This window comes from Lactuca saligna, chromosome 6 (genome assembly GCF_052625555.1).
Source record: "Lactuca saligna cultivar CGN05327 chromosome 6, ASM5262555v1, whole genome shotgun sequence".
Classification (NCBI taxonomy): Eukaryota; Viridiplantae; Streptophyta; class Magnoliopsida; order Asterales; family Asteraceae; genus Lactuca; species Lactuca saligna.
Genome location: NC_136422.1, coordinates 154,424,490 through 154,439,066, shown reverse-complemented (window position 1 = coordinate 154,439,066; position 14,577 = coordinate 154,424,490). Strand labels below are relative to the sequence as shown.

General features: G+C 32.1%; 2 protein-coding genes and 1 pseudogene across 2 annotated transcripts; 2 read left to right on the top strand and 1 right to left on the bottom strand.

Annotated features, from left to right (window-relative positions):
* The first annotated feature begins 2,806 nt into the window (after window positions 1-2,806).
* LOC145003039 (uncharacterized) lies at window positions 2,807-3,787 on the top strand. The gene has a single exon (XM_078962199.1). The coding sequence runs from the start codon at window positions 2,807-2,809 to the stop codon at window positions 3,785-3,787; it is 981 nt and encodes a 326-aa protein (XP_078818325.1).
* Window positions 3,788-8,039: 4,252 nt separating this feature from the next.
* Window positions 8,040-10,012, top strand: LOC145003408 (ras-related protein RABC1-like). The gene is made up of 6 exons (XM_078962527.1): window positions 8,040-8,606; window positions 9,001-9,069; window positions 9,144-9,209; window positions 9,310-9,431; window positions 9,509-9,637; window positions 9,734-10,012. Exons 1-6 carry the CDS (start codon window positions 8,471-8,473, stop codon window positions 9,839-9,841), a joined length of 630 nt encoding a protein of 209 aa, XP_078818653.1. The 5' UTR covers window positions 8,040-8,470; the 3' UTR covers window positions 9,842-10,012.
* A 262-nt stretch (window positions 10,013-10,274) lies between these two features.
* Window positions 10,275-12,043, bottom strand: LOC145003038 (proteasome subunit beta type-4-like; annotated as a pseudogene).
* Between the last annotated feature and the right edge of the window lie 2,534 nt (window positions 12,044-14,577).

Sequence of the window (14,577 nt, the reverse complement as noted above, 5' to 3'; positions counted from 1 at the left end):
TAAGTACAATACTATAATGGTATTTTGTAGTTTAGTAATTGTTAGTTATGGTACAATGCTATATTTTGTACTTTGCTTGTATGTGGAATGTATATTTTGTATATAGAATGTTATAATGTTGGTTTAACTTATAAGACTATGTTGTTTTCTTTGTAGTTTGACATGCTTCAAACAATGTTAAAAGATCCGGCATGTAGTGCCGCACTTGAAGATTGGTTTAGTTGCTACAAGGAATGAAACCAGAAGAAACGAGGAGAGTGATGATGACGAGTAGCTATTTGTAGGATTTTTGTAATGTTTTGTTTGTGTAAGTATTTTAGACTAGTATTTTGAATATTTTGCATTATATTAAATTTGATGAGTATTTTGAACTGTTGTTGGATTAATATTTTGGAATGGAAGGATCTAGGATTAAATTAATTAATATCATAGCAATTTTTATACTTTTGGTATAATTTTTTTTTTCAATTTTAACGTGAAATACAAAAACAAAAAGAAAATACTAATACCCGCGACACATTTAGTGGCGAAAAATTGTTATTAGCGGCGACAACACTTTAGTAGTGACGTCCGCTTAGTAGTTGCGACACGCCTTTAGCGACGACAGCTCGCATTACCGGCGACATTTGGAGTATTAGCGATAAAGCATTAGCGGCGGAATTTTAGTGACGATGCATCGTTGCTAAAAGTATTAGCGCCGACAAACACCACTTTTAGCGGCGATATTTGTCGCCGGTAATACTCTTATTTCTTGTAGTGTGTCCAAAAGATGAAGTGGGTGGAAAAAAACTCACCAAATGAGGCTTGACGTGTGTCAGAAAGAGAAAATTCACACGTTGGAGGGGTTTTTTTTTCTTTTCTTTTACCTATTTAACATCCTAACAACAAACAATTAAGCTTTGCCAAAAAATGTTAAAATCCCACACATTATTACAAACACATCATACCATCTCGTGAGATATTTACGATAAATAAAATCAAATCTTCACCTTTTATTTTTTTCAATCCTGCGGCAAAATTTGTCCTCACAGTCTTCACTTAGTTTCAAGTCTTCACTCGATCCATATATATATATATATATATATATATATATATATATATATATATATATATATATATATATATAAATATATATATATGCTTAAGTTATTTTGTTTTTACTACCTATTGTGTGCCAGAATGTACAAATCTGGACCACCGGATGGAATAGAATCAAAGATCGTGATCTAATGGTCTATGATATTAGAATAGGATAACATATATCATATAATCACACTAATTTCAGCATAAGGGCATTTTAATCAGTTAACCTATACTTTAAAAGAAAATTTCAGGATTTTTAGAGATAATTAACTCTTTTATTTTAAAAAATCAGAATATTTTAATTAACTCAAATTTAAAAATCCAATTTTATTATGTCAGAATGATAGAATTCCAACCATAAACTAGTAAATATATTTTTCGATATTATTTTGTCAGAATAAAAGAAAAGAAAGAGGTAGAAGGCAGAATAAGAAAGAGGTAGTTTATGGTTATGCTACATCTAGCAGAAAAGAAAGAGGTAGAAGGCAGAATAAGAAACAAGGACATACTAGACTTACCAAACGAGTAATTTGTCTTAGACCTTCCAGCCTTTCTTCTCTTCGATTGTCTTCTAGAACTCCGACTGGTAGCTCCGGCGAGTTTCCCGATCTCTCCCTCTCTTCTTGCAGGTTACTAAAGAAGGCCGCAAAAAAAGAAAGAGATGTGATAGGGTTGGAACGGAACAATATGCACGCCTATAAACGAGAACACAAATGACTAGGTCAAATATATTACTTTATTTCCTTAATTGCAATATTTAAATTAAATGATTTCCTTAATTAAAAGTACAAAATATCCAAAATATATTTTAATGATTTATTTAATGATTTATTATTTCTTGAATTCTCATTGGTGCATTTAAGCACACAATACTTGCTAGAAACATTTAAACGTCTCTCTCTCTCTCTCTCTCTCTATATATATATATATATATATATATATATATATATATATATATATATATATATATATATATATATATATATATATATATATATATATATATATATATATATATATATATATATATATATATATATATATATATTAGAATATGGAGACGATCTAAGATGGCCACGGGCAAATTCGAGTTTTTCATCGTATGCTAACATTTTCACCAAAAGATTTCCTTCGTCACTCTTCGCCAACTTTTTGTCCAGTTTTGTCCGCTTGCTATCTACAGCTCACACTGCGGGGCGAATTTGACAATGTATTATTATATATGATAGTTTGTACTATGTATAGATAGGCCGATATTCATTCTTGTAGGTATTTAATATTTATATATGTACGCTTACGCTGTCTTTTGGATTTGGATGAATGAGATATGGAAAATATTCCACATTAGCATGATTACTTAATTTCTGTAAATATATATATGATAACAAAAATAAGAAATAAAGAACCTTAACCATATCGTCATATATATATATTTAGTAATACCAAAATCTCCTTAATTTCCTTTCATTATGATAGTCCTCCTTTTAAACCTATATGAATGGAACATAGCACACATCAAGGATTCCATTAACCCAACCGGCCTGTACCTTTCGCGTGAAAAACTAAGGCCATTTAACCTTTACACACATGGTGACCATTGTTTAGTTCATTACAAAGTAAGAGTCCTTTTGAAGAATAACTGTTCTATAAATTTAAGCCGAAATTTTCTATTCATTTCCACTTCTCCCTACACCCCTTCCCACCCTTTGCAAACATAAACATAATGGATAGAGATCAAGCAGAGATGCAAAGTGTAGGTTTCTTTGGCCTCTTCAAAGAATCTGTAAAAACCATCTTCTCATGGAAGAAAATCTTCGCTCAGATCACCGTAACTTTCATCCTACCACTCTCTTTCATTTTCCTGGCTCATATCATCATTGCTGACGTACTTAATCTGCGTATTGAGCGCTATGAAAATAGGGACAACCAGTACTACTATCATCGTAGGGTATCATCTGAATGGATCGGCTATTGGGTTTTCAAATTTGTCTATTTGACCTTCCTCTTCCTCTTTTCTCTCCTCTCAACTGCTGCAATCGTTTACACCATAGCCACCGTGTATACCGGAGGTGATGTGACATTCAAGAAAGTCATGAAAATTGTCCCTAGGGTTTGGAAGAGACTTGCTTTAACTTTCTTATGGACTTACTTCGGTTTTTTTATCTACAACGTTGTGTCGGGAGTAGTATTTCTCATCTGGGCAACCACCATTTCGGAAACCACGTTTGGTTCGATCCTGTTTTGGGTGTTGTTTTCTGTATACGCCATCGGGTTTATTTATATTACAGCGATATGGCAACTTGCTAGTGTGGTTACTGTTTTAGAAAGCTCGTATGGATTGAAAGCAATGATGAAAGGCAATAGTCTTATTAAAGGGAAGAGGTGGTTATCATGGTTTGTGTTCTTCGTGTTATATTGCATCTTTGCAGGGATCTTGATCTTGTTTTACGTGTTTGTATGGAACTTCACATTTTTAACGCTAATCGTGGGTGTAGTGTGCCTGTTTTTACTTATGAACATGTTTCTTCTTGGCTATGTCGCCCAAACGATGCTTTATCTTATTTGCAAATCGTATCATCGTGAACCCATCGATAAGGTAGGATTGTCGACACAACTTGGAGGTTATCTAAGCCAAGTCGAGCCTGTGTTCAAGGCCAACAAGGATGTTGAGCTAGGGCAGCCTCCTCATCAACCTCAAGTTTGATTGCTTTCTTTGGTCTCATGGTTTCCATCTGTTGATCTCGGTTTTCTTTTTCTGTTATGAACAGCAATGAAAAAGTTATTTGTCGGTGTTGAATTATCATCTTATATAAATTATATATAATGAATTTTAATTTCTAAAAGATTGTATTATATATGTGGTATATGTATGTACAAATTATATATGAATATACGGCATATATATATAACTCCTCTTTCATTTCTCTAATCCTGAAAATTAAAGACCCGGTGTCTTTGAAGGACTATATAGGCAGATTTTCTTATTAAGAAGTCACAACAATATGATCATTGCCATGGTATAGCGGAAAGACCCGAAGGGTGCCAATACAACAAAGAGAGATGAACTAATCAGTGTTTGTGGAATCAATACAACAAAGAAGTGCTTCAAACGGTGCCAAGAATCGGCTTAGTATTTCTTCACTATTGAAAGCTTATATGGGGAGGAAATGAGAGATGATAATTAAACCTAAAAATAAAATTGGAATCAACGTGATAGTCTATACACTTAAAAGTTAAAACTAGGAATATGTAATCAATTAGAAAATTCATCCAGCCTCTTAGTGGAAAGCTCGTTTGAATTTATTTAATAAACGAGCAAAAAATAGGTTTTTTCATTCATTTCCCTTCGTTAGCCTTCTGTATCAGTTCATTTACGCTAAAAAGTTATTTGGATGTAATGAAGTCAAACAATGAAACCTTTCAAGTTTGCAATTTAGAGATGAGACTCGATATAGACGATGATATATAGACTTTACTTTTGAAATGCTTCTAGACTTTGGGATGTTTTGAATTGTGGAACTTGTATATAACAATTTTGTTTACGTGCATTTCTTTGTTTGGATGTTTATATATGAGTATGTGGTTCATTTATATTTATTTATCTTCATTTAGCTTCTTAACGAATGAACATCACAACATAATCTTTAAACAAAAAAACACAAACAAAAAAGTTTGTTTATTTATGTGTTGGGAAAATGACTTAAAAGCCCAACGAAGTTTCCAAATCATTAAAAAAATCTCAATCATGTTTTATCTGTTCAAAAAACCCAACGAACTTAACTTTTTATCTAAAAAGTCCAACAAAGTTTCAAACCGTTCAAAAAATCCTAATTTTGTTTTGCTTAAGTTTGTTGGGTTTTTTTTGAACAGTCAAAACATGATTGAAGTTTTTTAAACGTTTTGGAAACTTCGTTGATGTAACAAATCATTTTCCCGATACGGTAATGAACACGTCATTTTTTCTCATATTTGACTTTCAGGAAAGTGTAACTTAGTTGGGCTTTTTAGATAAAATTTTAAGTTCGCTTGTAATCCTATTTAAAATCCCTAGACTAGGAATGTATCCACTTGGAACCTATAATTCTTCACCTTGACGAATATGCTAAGTCCACCCATACTTCCAAATCATAAATGTATTTCCATGTGACAAGTTAAACTCTTTACTCCCATTGCAATTGATAATGCATAAAAACTATCATTTTGATTTCATATACCAAATACAATAATTATTTCAACAAACAAAAGATGTTGAGTTTTACAGGTTGTGCACGGTCCACACACATCTCAAGGCTAAATGTGTGTGACAAGACTACCTCGATAAAAATGAGATCTATGTTGTTTTTAGGGTAAATTACACAGATGGTCCCTATGGTTTAGGGTAATCTGCATGTTTAATCCCTAAAAAAAAAATTTAACTCGGACCGTCCCTAAAATTTTAATTTTTTGCATATTTGGTCCCTGTTAACTTAAAAAGACAATTTTACCCTTATAATATTATTTTTAGAATTATTTTTTATTAACTGTTGTTTAAAAAAACTATTTAATAAAAATTCCATGTGGGTCCACCACCAAAACCCACTCCGTTTACGTCTCTCTCTCTCTTGGATGTTCGATCCAGTCCCTCACCCTTCTTGTCGGCTGCCTCACTCCTAACTCCTCCTTCCTCACCGCGACTTGCATCTCATCATTTATCCCTCCTTCATCTTCAACATCGAGTTGCATCTCCTTCCTCCCTTTCTACTGCCTCTCTCTTTCTTGCTCAAATATGACAGACGAAGCCTCGCCGACAGGATCCACAATTATCGGACCATCGGACGCCCTTAAACCCCTGGACCGGCGACCATTCCTAAATTCACCATCGTGAAATCAAAACCTTGGATCGTGGTTTCCAGTGACAATGTTGGAGAAAAGATCTCTCCGTTTATTACCGTCAGCAAGTGAAAGACCACCCACCAAAGTGCCTGCTTCAGTCCTCGTCCACCATCACTGGATCCTAGAATCCTTCACCGTCATCATCAATCTGGAGAAAGAAAAAGAAAATGAGAGAAGAAAGTAACCAGAGGCATCTAGGGTTCGGTGGTTGGAGCGTTGCTGCATCGTGAGAAAGAAAAGAGAATGAGATCTGAAACCCAGATGGCCTTGTAATGGTGGATTTCGTCGATTGGGTTCATCTGGTTCTAGCTTCTCTCCACTTCCCTCGTTTTCTCCTCTCTCATCTATTAACGAAACTAAATAGCAAAAATGTTTTTATGGGATTTTTTGGATTTGATGGCATAAGGTTTGAAGTCTAGAACATTGAATTCACCGATTGGATTGTAATTGATGTTTCATCAGATTCTGTGTGATGTTTTGTGATTTCTATTACATCAGATTTTCTTGTTTTGAATTCAGTTTCATCAGATATAGGTTTTGGTTGTGATTTTTTTTCTTCACAAAATTGATTAGTAGTTATGAGCTTGGTTATGGATCTTACAAGAAACACCTAAGGAGGTGAGCAAGCAGGAAGGTGGCTTTTTGGTCGGAAAAGGATGAAACAGAGTTATGGGTGGTTTGCCGGAGAAAACGAGGTTGTGGGTTGTTTACTGGAGAAGAAGAGGGTGGGGGTGGGGTGGGTAAAGTAGTAATAGGCTGGTGGGATCCATCAAATGTTAATATTTAATTAATATCCTTTTCACATTTAATTAATATTCATTGATAATTTAAAAAAATAAAAAAGAAATCAGCAAGGGTATATCAATCTTTTTAGAACTAATAGGGACCAAGCGTGCAACAAATATATAAATCAAGGACGGTCTGAGTTAGAAAAAGTTCTTAAGAACGAAACACGCAGATTACCCTAAACCATAGGGACCATCCGTGTAATTTACCCTTGTATTTAATTTTTGTAATTCAAATCCTTGAAATTTAGGCTTGTCTTCTTAAGCTAATAAAATAGTAGTTTGTATATCATTTGTTATTTTTTTATAATTTTTTATTTTCTTTCTCTCGCTCTCTAAAATTGACATATGTTTTTTTCTATGATTTTACATTTAAATTAAAAAATTTCTAAATCCCTTAAAATTAACATTATTTATTATTATTTTGAAATTTGAAATTCAAAATATTTGGTAATCAATAATTATTATTTTATTTGGATCAATAATTATAATTTTACATAAATATAAAATATAAATATCTTAATTGATAATTTATTGAAAAAAGTATATTATTAATTATGACTTTTTACTATAATTTTTTTTGTGACCGTGCTATTATCTAAATATCTTAATTAATAATTTATTGAAAAATAATTGATTAATAAATATGATTTTTTACTATAAAAATTTATATATTTTTGTAACCGTGATTTTCACGCGCTATAACCAAGTATTAATTATAAATATTATGACAACTACCGAAGAAAATAGTTAACCCGATATTGATGCACAATCGAACAAGATCATCAATAGGATCATATAAGAAATAAAAACAACTTTTTAAAAAAAAAAAAAATAACCATAACTATTTAAACATAATATAAATCAATACATCTCGCCAAGGCAACCAGACAACAACTTTATGAGGTTTAACTTTATGAGGTTGGATCGATTAGTTACTTTGATATGCACCTTAGTTGATGCAATGTTGACATAAGCTACGAGTCAATATATGGACACACATATGAAAGATTCGTAAGCAAGGATTGAGTGCTAGGTCAATAAACTAATCACCTCATTTATGTTTTGGGATCAATCAAATCATTAACTATTTGTCCTAATTGTATATTCTAAAATGACCTTGAGTCCTTGACAATACCATAAAGTTGTTATATTTATGTTATGCTCTTAAAAAATTGTCAAGAAACTAAAAGTGCAATAAAGTTAAATTTATGAATGATCAACATTATATACAAAATATTTAACTATATTCCCAACTTATGATATGATAAGCGACTATTTTTGTAACTTGAACAAAAAATTATAACTATATTTTTTATCCTCTCTTTCGACGGTTTTCTTTTTCTCCACTAAGAAGCTTGGAAAGAACAACACAAAAGTGCCACCCAACCCCAATGGCACCGAATAAATTATCAGTCGCCCTTGTTTATAAACGTTCGTGATTCAGAAGATTCCTTCTCGTTTCTGCACTTTTGCTTTCAATCATCGCAAACTCGATCAAGTTTACATTTAATGTATTGATAATTTTGATTGTAAATCTTAGTTACGATACCCTATAGAACTTTTTATCTTTCTAGATCTGGAAATTTGTTTCGCAATTATCTGTTTTTTCTTTCTCCTCATTAATTTTGCAAACCACATTAATGTTGTTTTTATGCGTTTAATTTGGGGTTGTGAAACATTGTGGCATCGATTGTTTTCTAAAGTTCGAGACTGATTCTAGTTTATCAATGGATCCGTCTTCGAGTGCGGATTTTGATTATTTGTTCAAGCTGTTGTTAATTGGGGATTCAGGAGTTGGTAAAAGTTCTCTTCTGTTGAGTTTCACTTCCGCAAATGCAATTGAAGATCTTTCTCCTACCATTGGTAAACCATTCGATCACATTTATTTACATGTAATTTCCTAAATTCGATCTGTTGCTTCCCACTGTTGATTTCGTAGGAACATGTTTCTCTGTATATAGCATAACATGATTTGACCAAATTATCATTTTGTATAACGTAAACTGCGAAGCTCAAAAGCTAAAATATTTACATGTCTCAATTTGGGTAACCATTAACAATATATAATTATGTGATCTTTCTTTTTCTTTATTCAAGAACTTCCCTTTCTGGATCATCTTGTTATCTTTATCATGTATCAATTCAAATTTTTCTGGATAATTTAAGTTAACCATAGATTATGATTGATATCATCTTATTATCTTTAACGCAACATGTTTCTTCTTTTCTCCTAAAGAATTGTGTTCAATTATTACAGGGGTTGATTTTAAGGTAAAATTTGTCACCATAGATGGGAAGAAGTTAAAGCTTGCTATATGGGATACTGGTAATTCTAAAAGTTTATTAATAACTTATTATTAAAATAAAATACAGTGAAAGTTATCTAAGGACTTATTACAGCTGGACAGGAAAGATTCAGAACTTTAACAAGTTCATATTACAGAGGAGCTCAAGGCGTTATAATGGGTATGTGATGAATTATATGTTTCTGCATACACTCATTATATATACAATGATTTTTCTATAAAGAACTCCATTTTGTTTATTTTGTGACATATACAAACAGTTTATGATGTAACACGTCGAGAAACATTTACAAATTTATCCGATATATGGGCCAAAGAAATTGATATGCACTCAACAAATCAAGATTGCATCAAGATGCTTGTTGGAAATAAAGTTGATAAGGTAAACTTTATACAATACAAAGTTATGCTTGTCATCTGTCATCTGTTATCTGTCAACTAAGTAGTTTTCCTTTGTAGGAAAGTGATAGGGTTGTCACAAAAAAAGAGGGAATCGAATTTGCAAGGGAATATGGATGCCTTTTTATAGAGTGTAGTGCAAAAACTCGGGTGAATGTGGAGTTGTGTTTTGAGGAGCTTGTTTTAAAGGTATGCCTAAAACTTATTATATCTAACTTAAGTGTGAATCATTATTGATGGAATAGTTTTTCTTTAATATTTAAATGAATAACTTTAAATGTGCAGATTATGGATACACCAAGTCTGATTGCTGAGGGATCAGCTGTTATGAAGAAAAACATATTCAGACAGAAGCCTCCTGTTTCAGATGCATCAACCAGTGGTTGTTGCTGAAGTTGATATGTGTTTCTTTCTGTTTTTTTAAATTTCTAGTACTTTTCATAATTGTGTAGCCATTAATTCGTTCATAAAGGAAGTGTATATTTCATCTTGATGGGTTGCTTGTTTTTGTTTCTATGTTTATTTGAAATATCATTTTAATGTTACATCGATTTGTCTTCTCCATATTATGAACGTGTGTATGTATATATTTTTTAACATCTAATAGCAATGTGCTCATGTTTACTTATCGGTAAATAGATGTAACATGCAATATTTCATACTTATTTTTTAATTTAAAAAGCAAACAAAAACACACGAGAGATAAAATCTATTTATTTGAACAATATAATCAGATATGAAAAATGTTAATATAAATCAAATACACCATAACATTTGAAACCCATTGAATTACATCACTTGAAAAAAAAATGCAGATTCCTTCTTCCTACCATGATCCTTCAGCACAAACTGTTGGATTCTGAGAAGCCCTAAAATTCCAAAAAGTCTTCAAAGAGTAAGGCTCAGAAATGAGCAACCCTTCATTTGTGATCTATGCTATCTGACAATGTAGTTTATTTTAACCCATAATAGCATTGTATTTACATTTCTTTATCAATAAATATGGGTAAAAAATAAAATACATTAGCCATATTTAAAGATTCATACCTGAATCTTGTTGACAACTGACCTATCACGATATAGAAGGTTGCGTATGCATTTTTCCAATAACTTGACACCCTACTCAAAACTCAAATCCTCCCTCCATTCTTCATGAAGAATTGGCCTTGCAAGATGATTACCAAAACTAGTAGCAACATGATTGTCTTCATAGTGTACACTAATCATGGTAACCTACACACAAGTAGTAAATATCATCAAAAGTATGTAGTCTCTCATTATAAACCACTTTCTATGGTTATTTTCGACAAGGATGTGGAGGACATTAACATCATTTTTCATAGACAATAGTGAATCATTGCCCGACCTATCCCACCTTTTTGGTTAGCAGAAAAAATTGTACATTTTGTCCCATAGACATTAGTTATAGCTTTTTGGCTAGAACAAAAAATTGTAACTTTTATCCTATTGACATTAGTTGCTACATAGTCTTTATCTCACCTTTTCTATTAGGAGAAAAAACGGTACATTTTGTTCCATAGACATCAGTGTCAGTCATAATCTCTATCCCACCTTTTTTTTAAGACAAAAAATTACAATTTTTATCTCATTCTTATTAGTTAGAGTCTCTCTCCCACCTTGTTCCACTCTTTTGGCTGGACAAAAAAGTGCAACTTTTGTCCTTTTGACACAAGTCTCAATCTCCACACCACCTTTTCAAATGGGACAAAAAAATTGCTATTAATATTAATCACAGTTTAAGTCCAATACATGTTAGAAGAAAAAACAATAAAAAAAGCATGGTTCATGAACTTACAGAGCCTATATACTTGTGTCTATTTTTTACTCCACCAATTACAAGAGAATTCTACAACGGGTCAAATTTGTTGCCACGATTGTACATAATCCGGGTCAAATAATTGTGGACCTCTTTAGCACTAAGTGAATTCCCATCATCCCACATATTGTCATGCAACCTGTATTCCAAAATAAATTATAACAAAATTAAAACTATATATATATATATATATATATATATATATATATATATATATATATATATATATATATATATATATATATATATATACTTACATAAGCTCATCAAGCTAACGAAGAATCTCTTGGAAATCACTGATTTCTCCACTTGCACCAATGAGAGAATGTTTCCCCACTTGCTTCATTCTCTCCACACTCCTATAACGTATAGTAGAACCATAAGATCCTGTGAACTAGCAAAAGTCAATGAGATTAATAAAAAAAGTCAAAGTCGAATAAAATCGTGTATGAAACTCAAACCTTCCATGTCAGCAGCCATGAGAATACCATCTTTGTATTTGATCCCAATCACAGATGTACCTGTAAAATATGGATACCTGTTTCCGAAGAAAAAAACACAATCAATTTATAACATTATGTTGAAGTCATAAGTAAAACGTTATGTATTTTGCACTAAAAGATTAGAATAATGCAGTAGAGATATAGGAGTATACTGTATACATACTTAGTCCTCTGAGAATCTTCTTCAGAGCTCAATAGAGAGGTTTCATTTTGGGAAGAAACCATATCTGCAAACACTACACCAGTACAGACCATGAGAAAAACTATAGAAGGTAATGGTAAATAAAGAATATCGGAAATAAGTAACGTAATATCAAAGTAAAGGAAGTTAATCGATTGTGTGTAACGGAAAATCGAAAATCAAGAAGGTGAAACACGTAATCTGATTCCCAATTTAAAAATTAGAGGATGCATGACAGAAAAGTTTGAAGATCGATCGGCGTATAATTGATCAAGTATATCATATACAATGGGGATTCGAGTTGTGTAAAAATTAAAGGACACACGTCAGTCAATTTCCGCTCATATCTCGAGAAAGTTGCACGAGAACATGCAGAAATTCATAAACAATGATGAACGAAGCTATACTGAAGAATATATGAGCTACAATGAGGGATTCTAAGGGAGGGAAAGAGAGAGAGATACCTTGTGTTGCGTTACAATGGGGGATACGAGGTGTTGATCTGAGAAAACAAAATAAGAAGCATGCAAGTTTAATTCCTCTCCAAGAGAGGTATACGGGAGATCATGGCATGACACTTTTTCAAACACTTTTTTTTCAGTCTAATTATGCTCAATTTCCATGACCAAAAACATTTCACAATACATTTGGGGAAAAAAACGTATCGACTGAAAACTACTATTGTTTAACCATAACCAAAACAATAACCACTAGCTACATGATTAAGTTTCATAACAGTTTTCGAATAAAGTAACATAAGTTTGCAGCCATTACATCATAAAGGTTTTAAACAAGTACCCATTACAACAGAAGTATGATCAGTTTAAACCATCACTACACATTGCTTGACATTTCTTCAACCAATACCATGCATGAATCAAATCCTCTGGTATACCTATATCCATATATACTATCTAATCTCATATTCCAAATCATTCTTACTCATGCTTGCATGGCATGCATGTTATTATCCTATTTTTTGCAACTACAAGTCCAGAAGTCCTTTCCTTTATAAGGACAATATATAATGATCCATCCATAGATTAGTAGTAGTAGCCTATAGGCTATAGCCTATACTTATCCCTCATCAAACAAACAGTCTAGTGTACTGGGTTGCCTCCTTTTAAATGTTTTAAAAAAATTTAGTGGTTGTGGTACATTTATGCACAAAATAGAAAAACAATGTATTAGATGAAAGTGAGGATTTTTAAATCCTTAAAAAAATGATGTCTGATGAGTAGCTATACTCATTCTATCCAAAAATTAGACAAGTATGACAAAAAAATTATTGTGTTTCGAAATATAAAAGTAAATATATATTAGACTAGAGGGAGTGGTGCCACCGAAACCGCACTCCCTCCCCCGCCATATAAGCGCCGTGTCATTTTTAATCACAGAAATGCGGTTTCTTGCCACACATCAAGGGAGTGGCGCCACACTTTTATTTTATTTTTAGCTATTAAAATTAAAACTTCTTTTTTGATAAAAAAACATAATTTTTCATTACTTGAAAATTAAAAAAAAAATAACATTACATTGAAAATTCAAAAAACATTACATTGCATTAAAAAAAAAATCACATACATGACATTTAAATAATCCTAGAAACTTAAAAAACACAAATAAAATAACTAAAGCAAACTACATAAAATCGTTCTCCGAGAACTCGTCTTCAGGATCATCCGGTGGATCCAAATTAAGGTTAATGTTTTGAACCTCGTAAATTAAGGCACCACTCCCTTGCCACACAAGGAGTGGTGCCACACTTTTATTTTCTTTTTTTAGCTATTAAAATTAAAACTTCTTTTTTAATAAAAAAACATAATTTTTCATTACTTGAAAATAATAATAATAATAATAATAATAATAATAATAATAATAATAATAATAATAATAAAAGCATTACATTGAAAATTCAAAAAAGATTACATTGCATTACCAAAAAAAAAAAAAATCCTCATACATGACATTTAAATAATCCTAGAAACTTAAAAAACACAAATAAAATAACTAAAGCAAATTACATAAAGTCGTTCTCCGAGAACTCGTCTTCACGGTCATCCGGTGGATCCAAATTAAGGTTAATGTTTTGAACCCCGTAAATGTGTTCCACCAAGTCATTGCGAAGATTGTGAAATGTTTAAGTGCAACGTATCTATGCTCTTCTGTTCATATACTATTCGCCACCAATATCTATTGGTCGTGTCTCTGGTATGGTTTCTTCCTCGTCAAACGCACATATCGCTTTTCCTTCGTCTTCAATAATTATGTTATGCAATATGAGACATGTATACATGATTTCTTGAAGTTTTTCCTCGCCTAAATAAACTGTTGGTTTTTCAATATGAACCATCGTTTCTTCAAAGCTCAAAAAGCACGCTCAACATCCTTCCTAGCTCTTTCTTGAGCTCTCTTGAATTTCGTTCGTCTAGAACCATGTGGACATGTAAATGATTTAACAAACACAACATACTCAGGATAGATTCCATCGACCAGATAATAACCATACTTATATGGCGTTCCACGCACATCAAAAGAAGAATCTGGTGCGGATCCATCATATATGTTGTTAAATATAGGTGAATGATTAAGAACATTGATGTCGTTA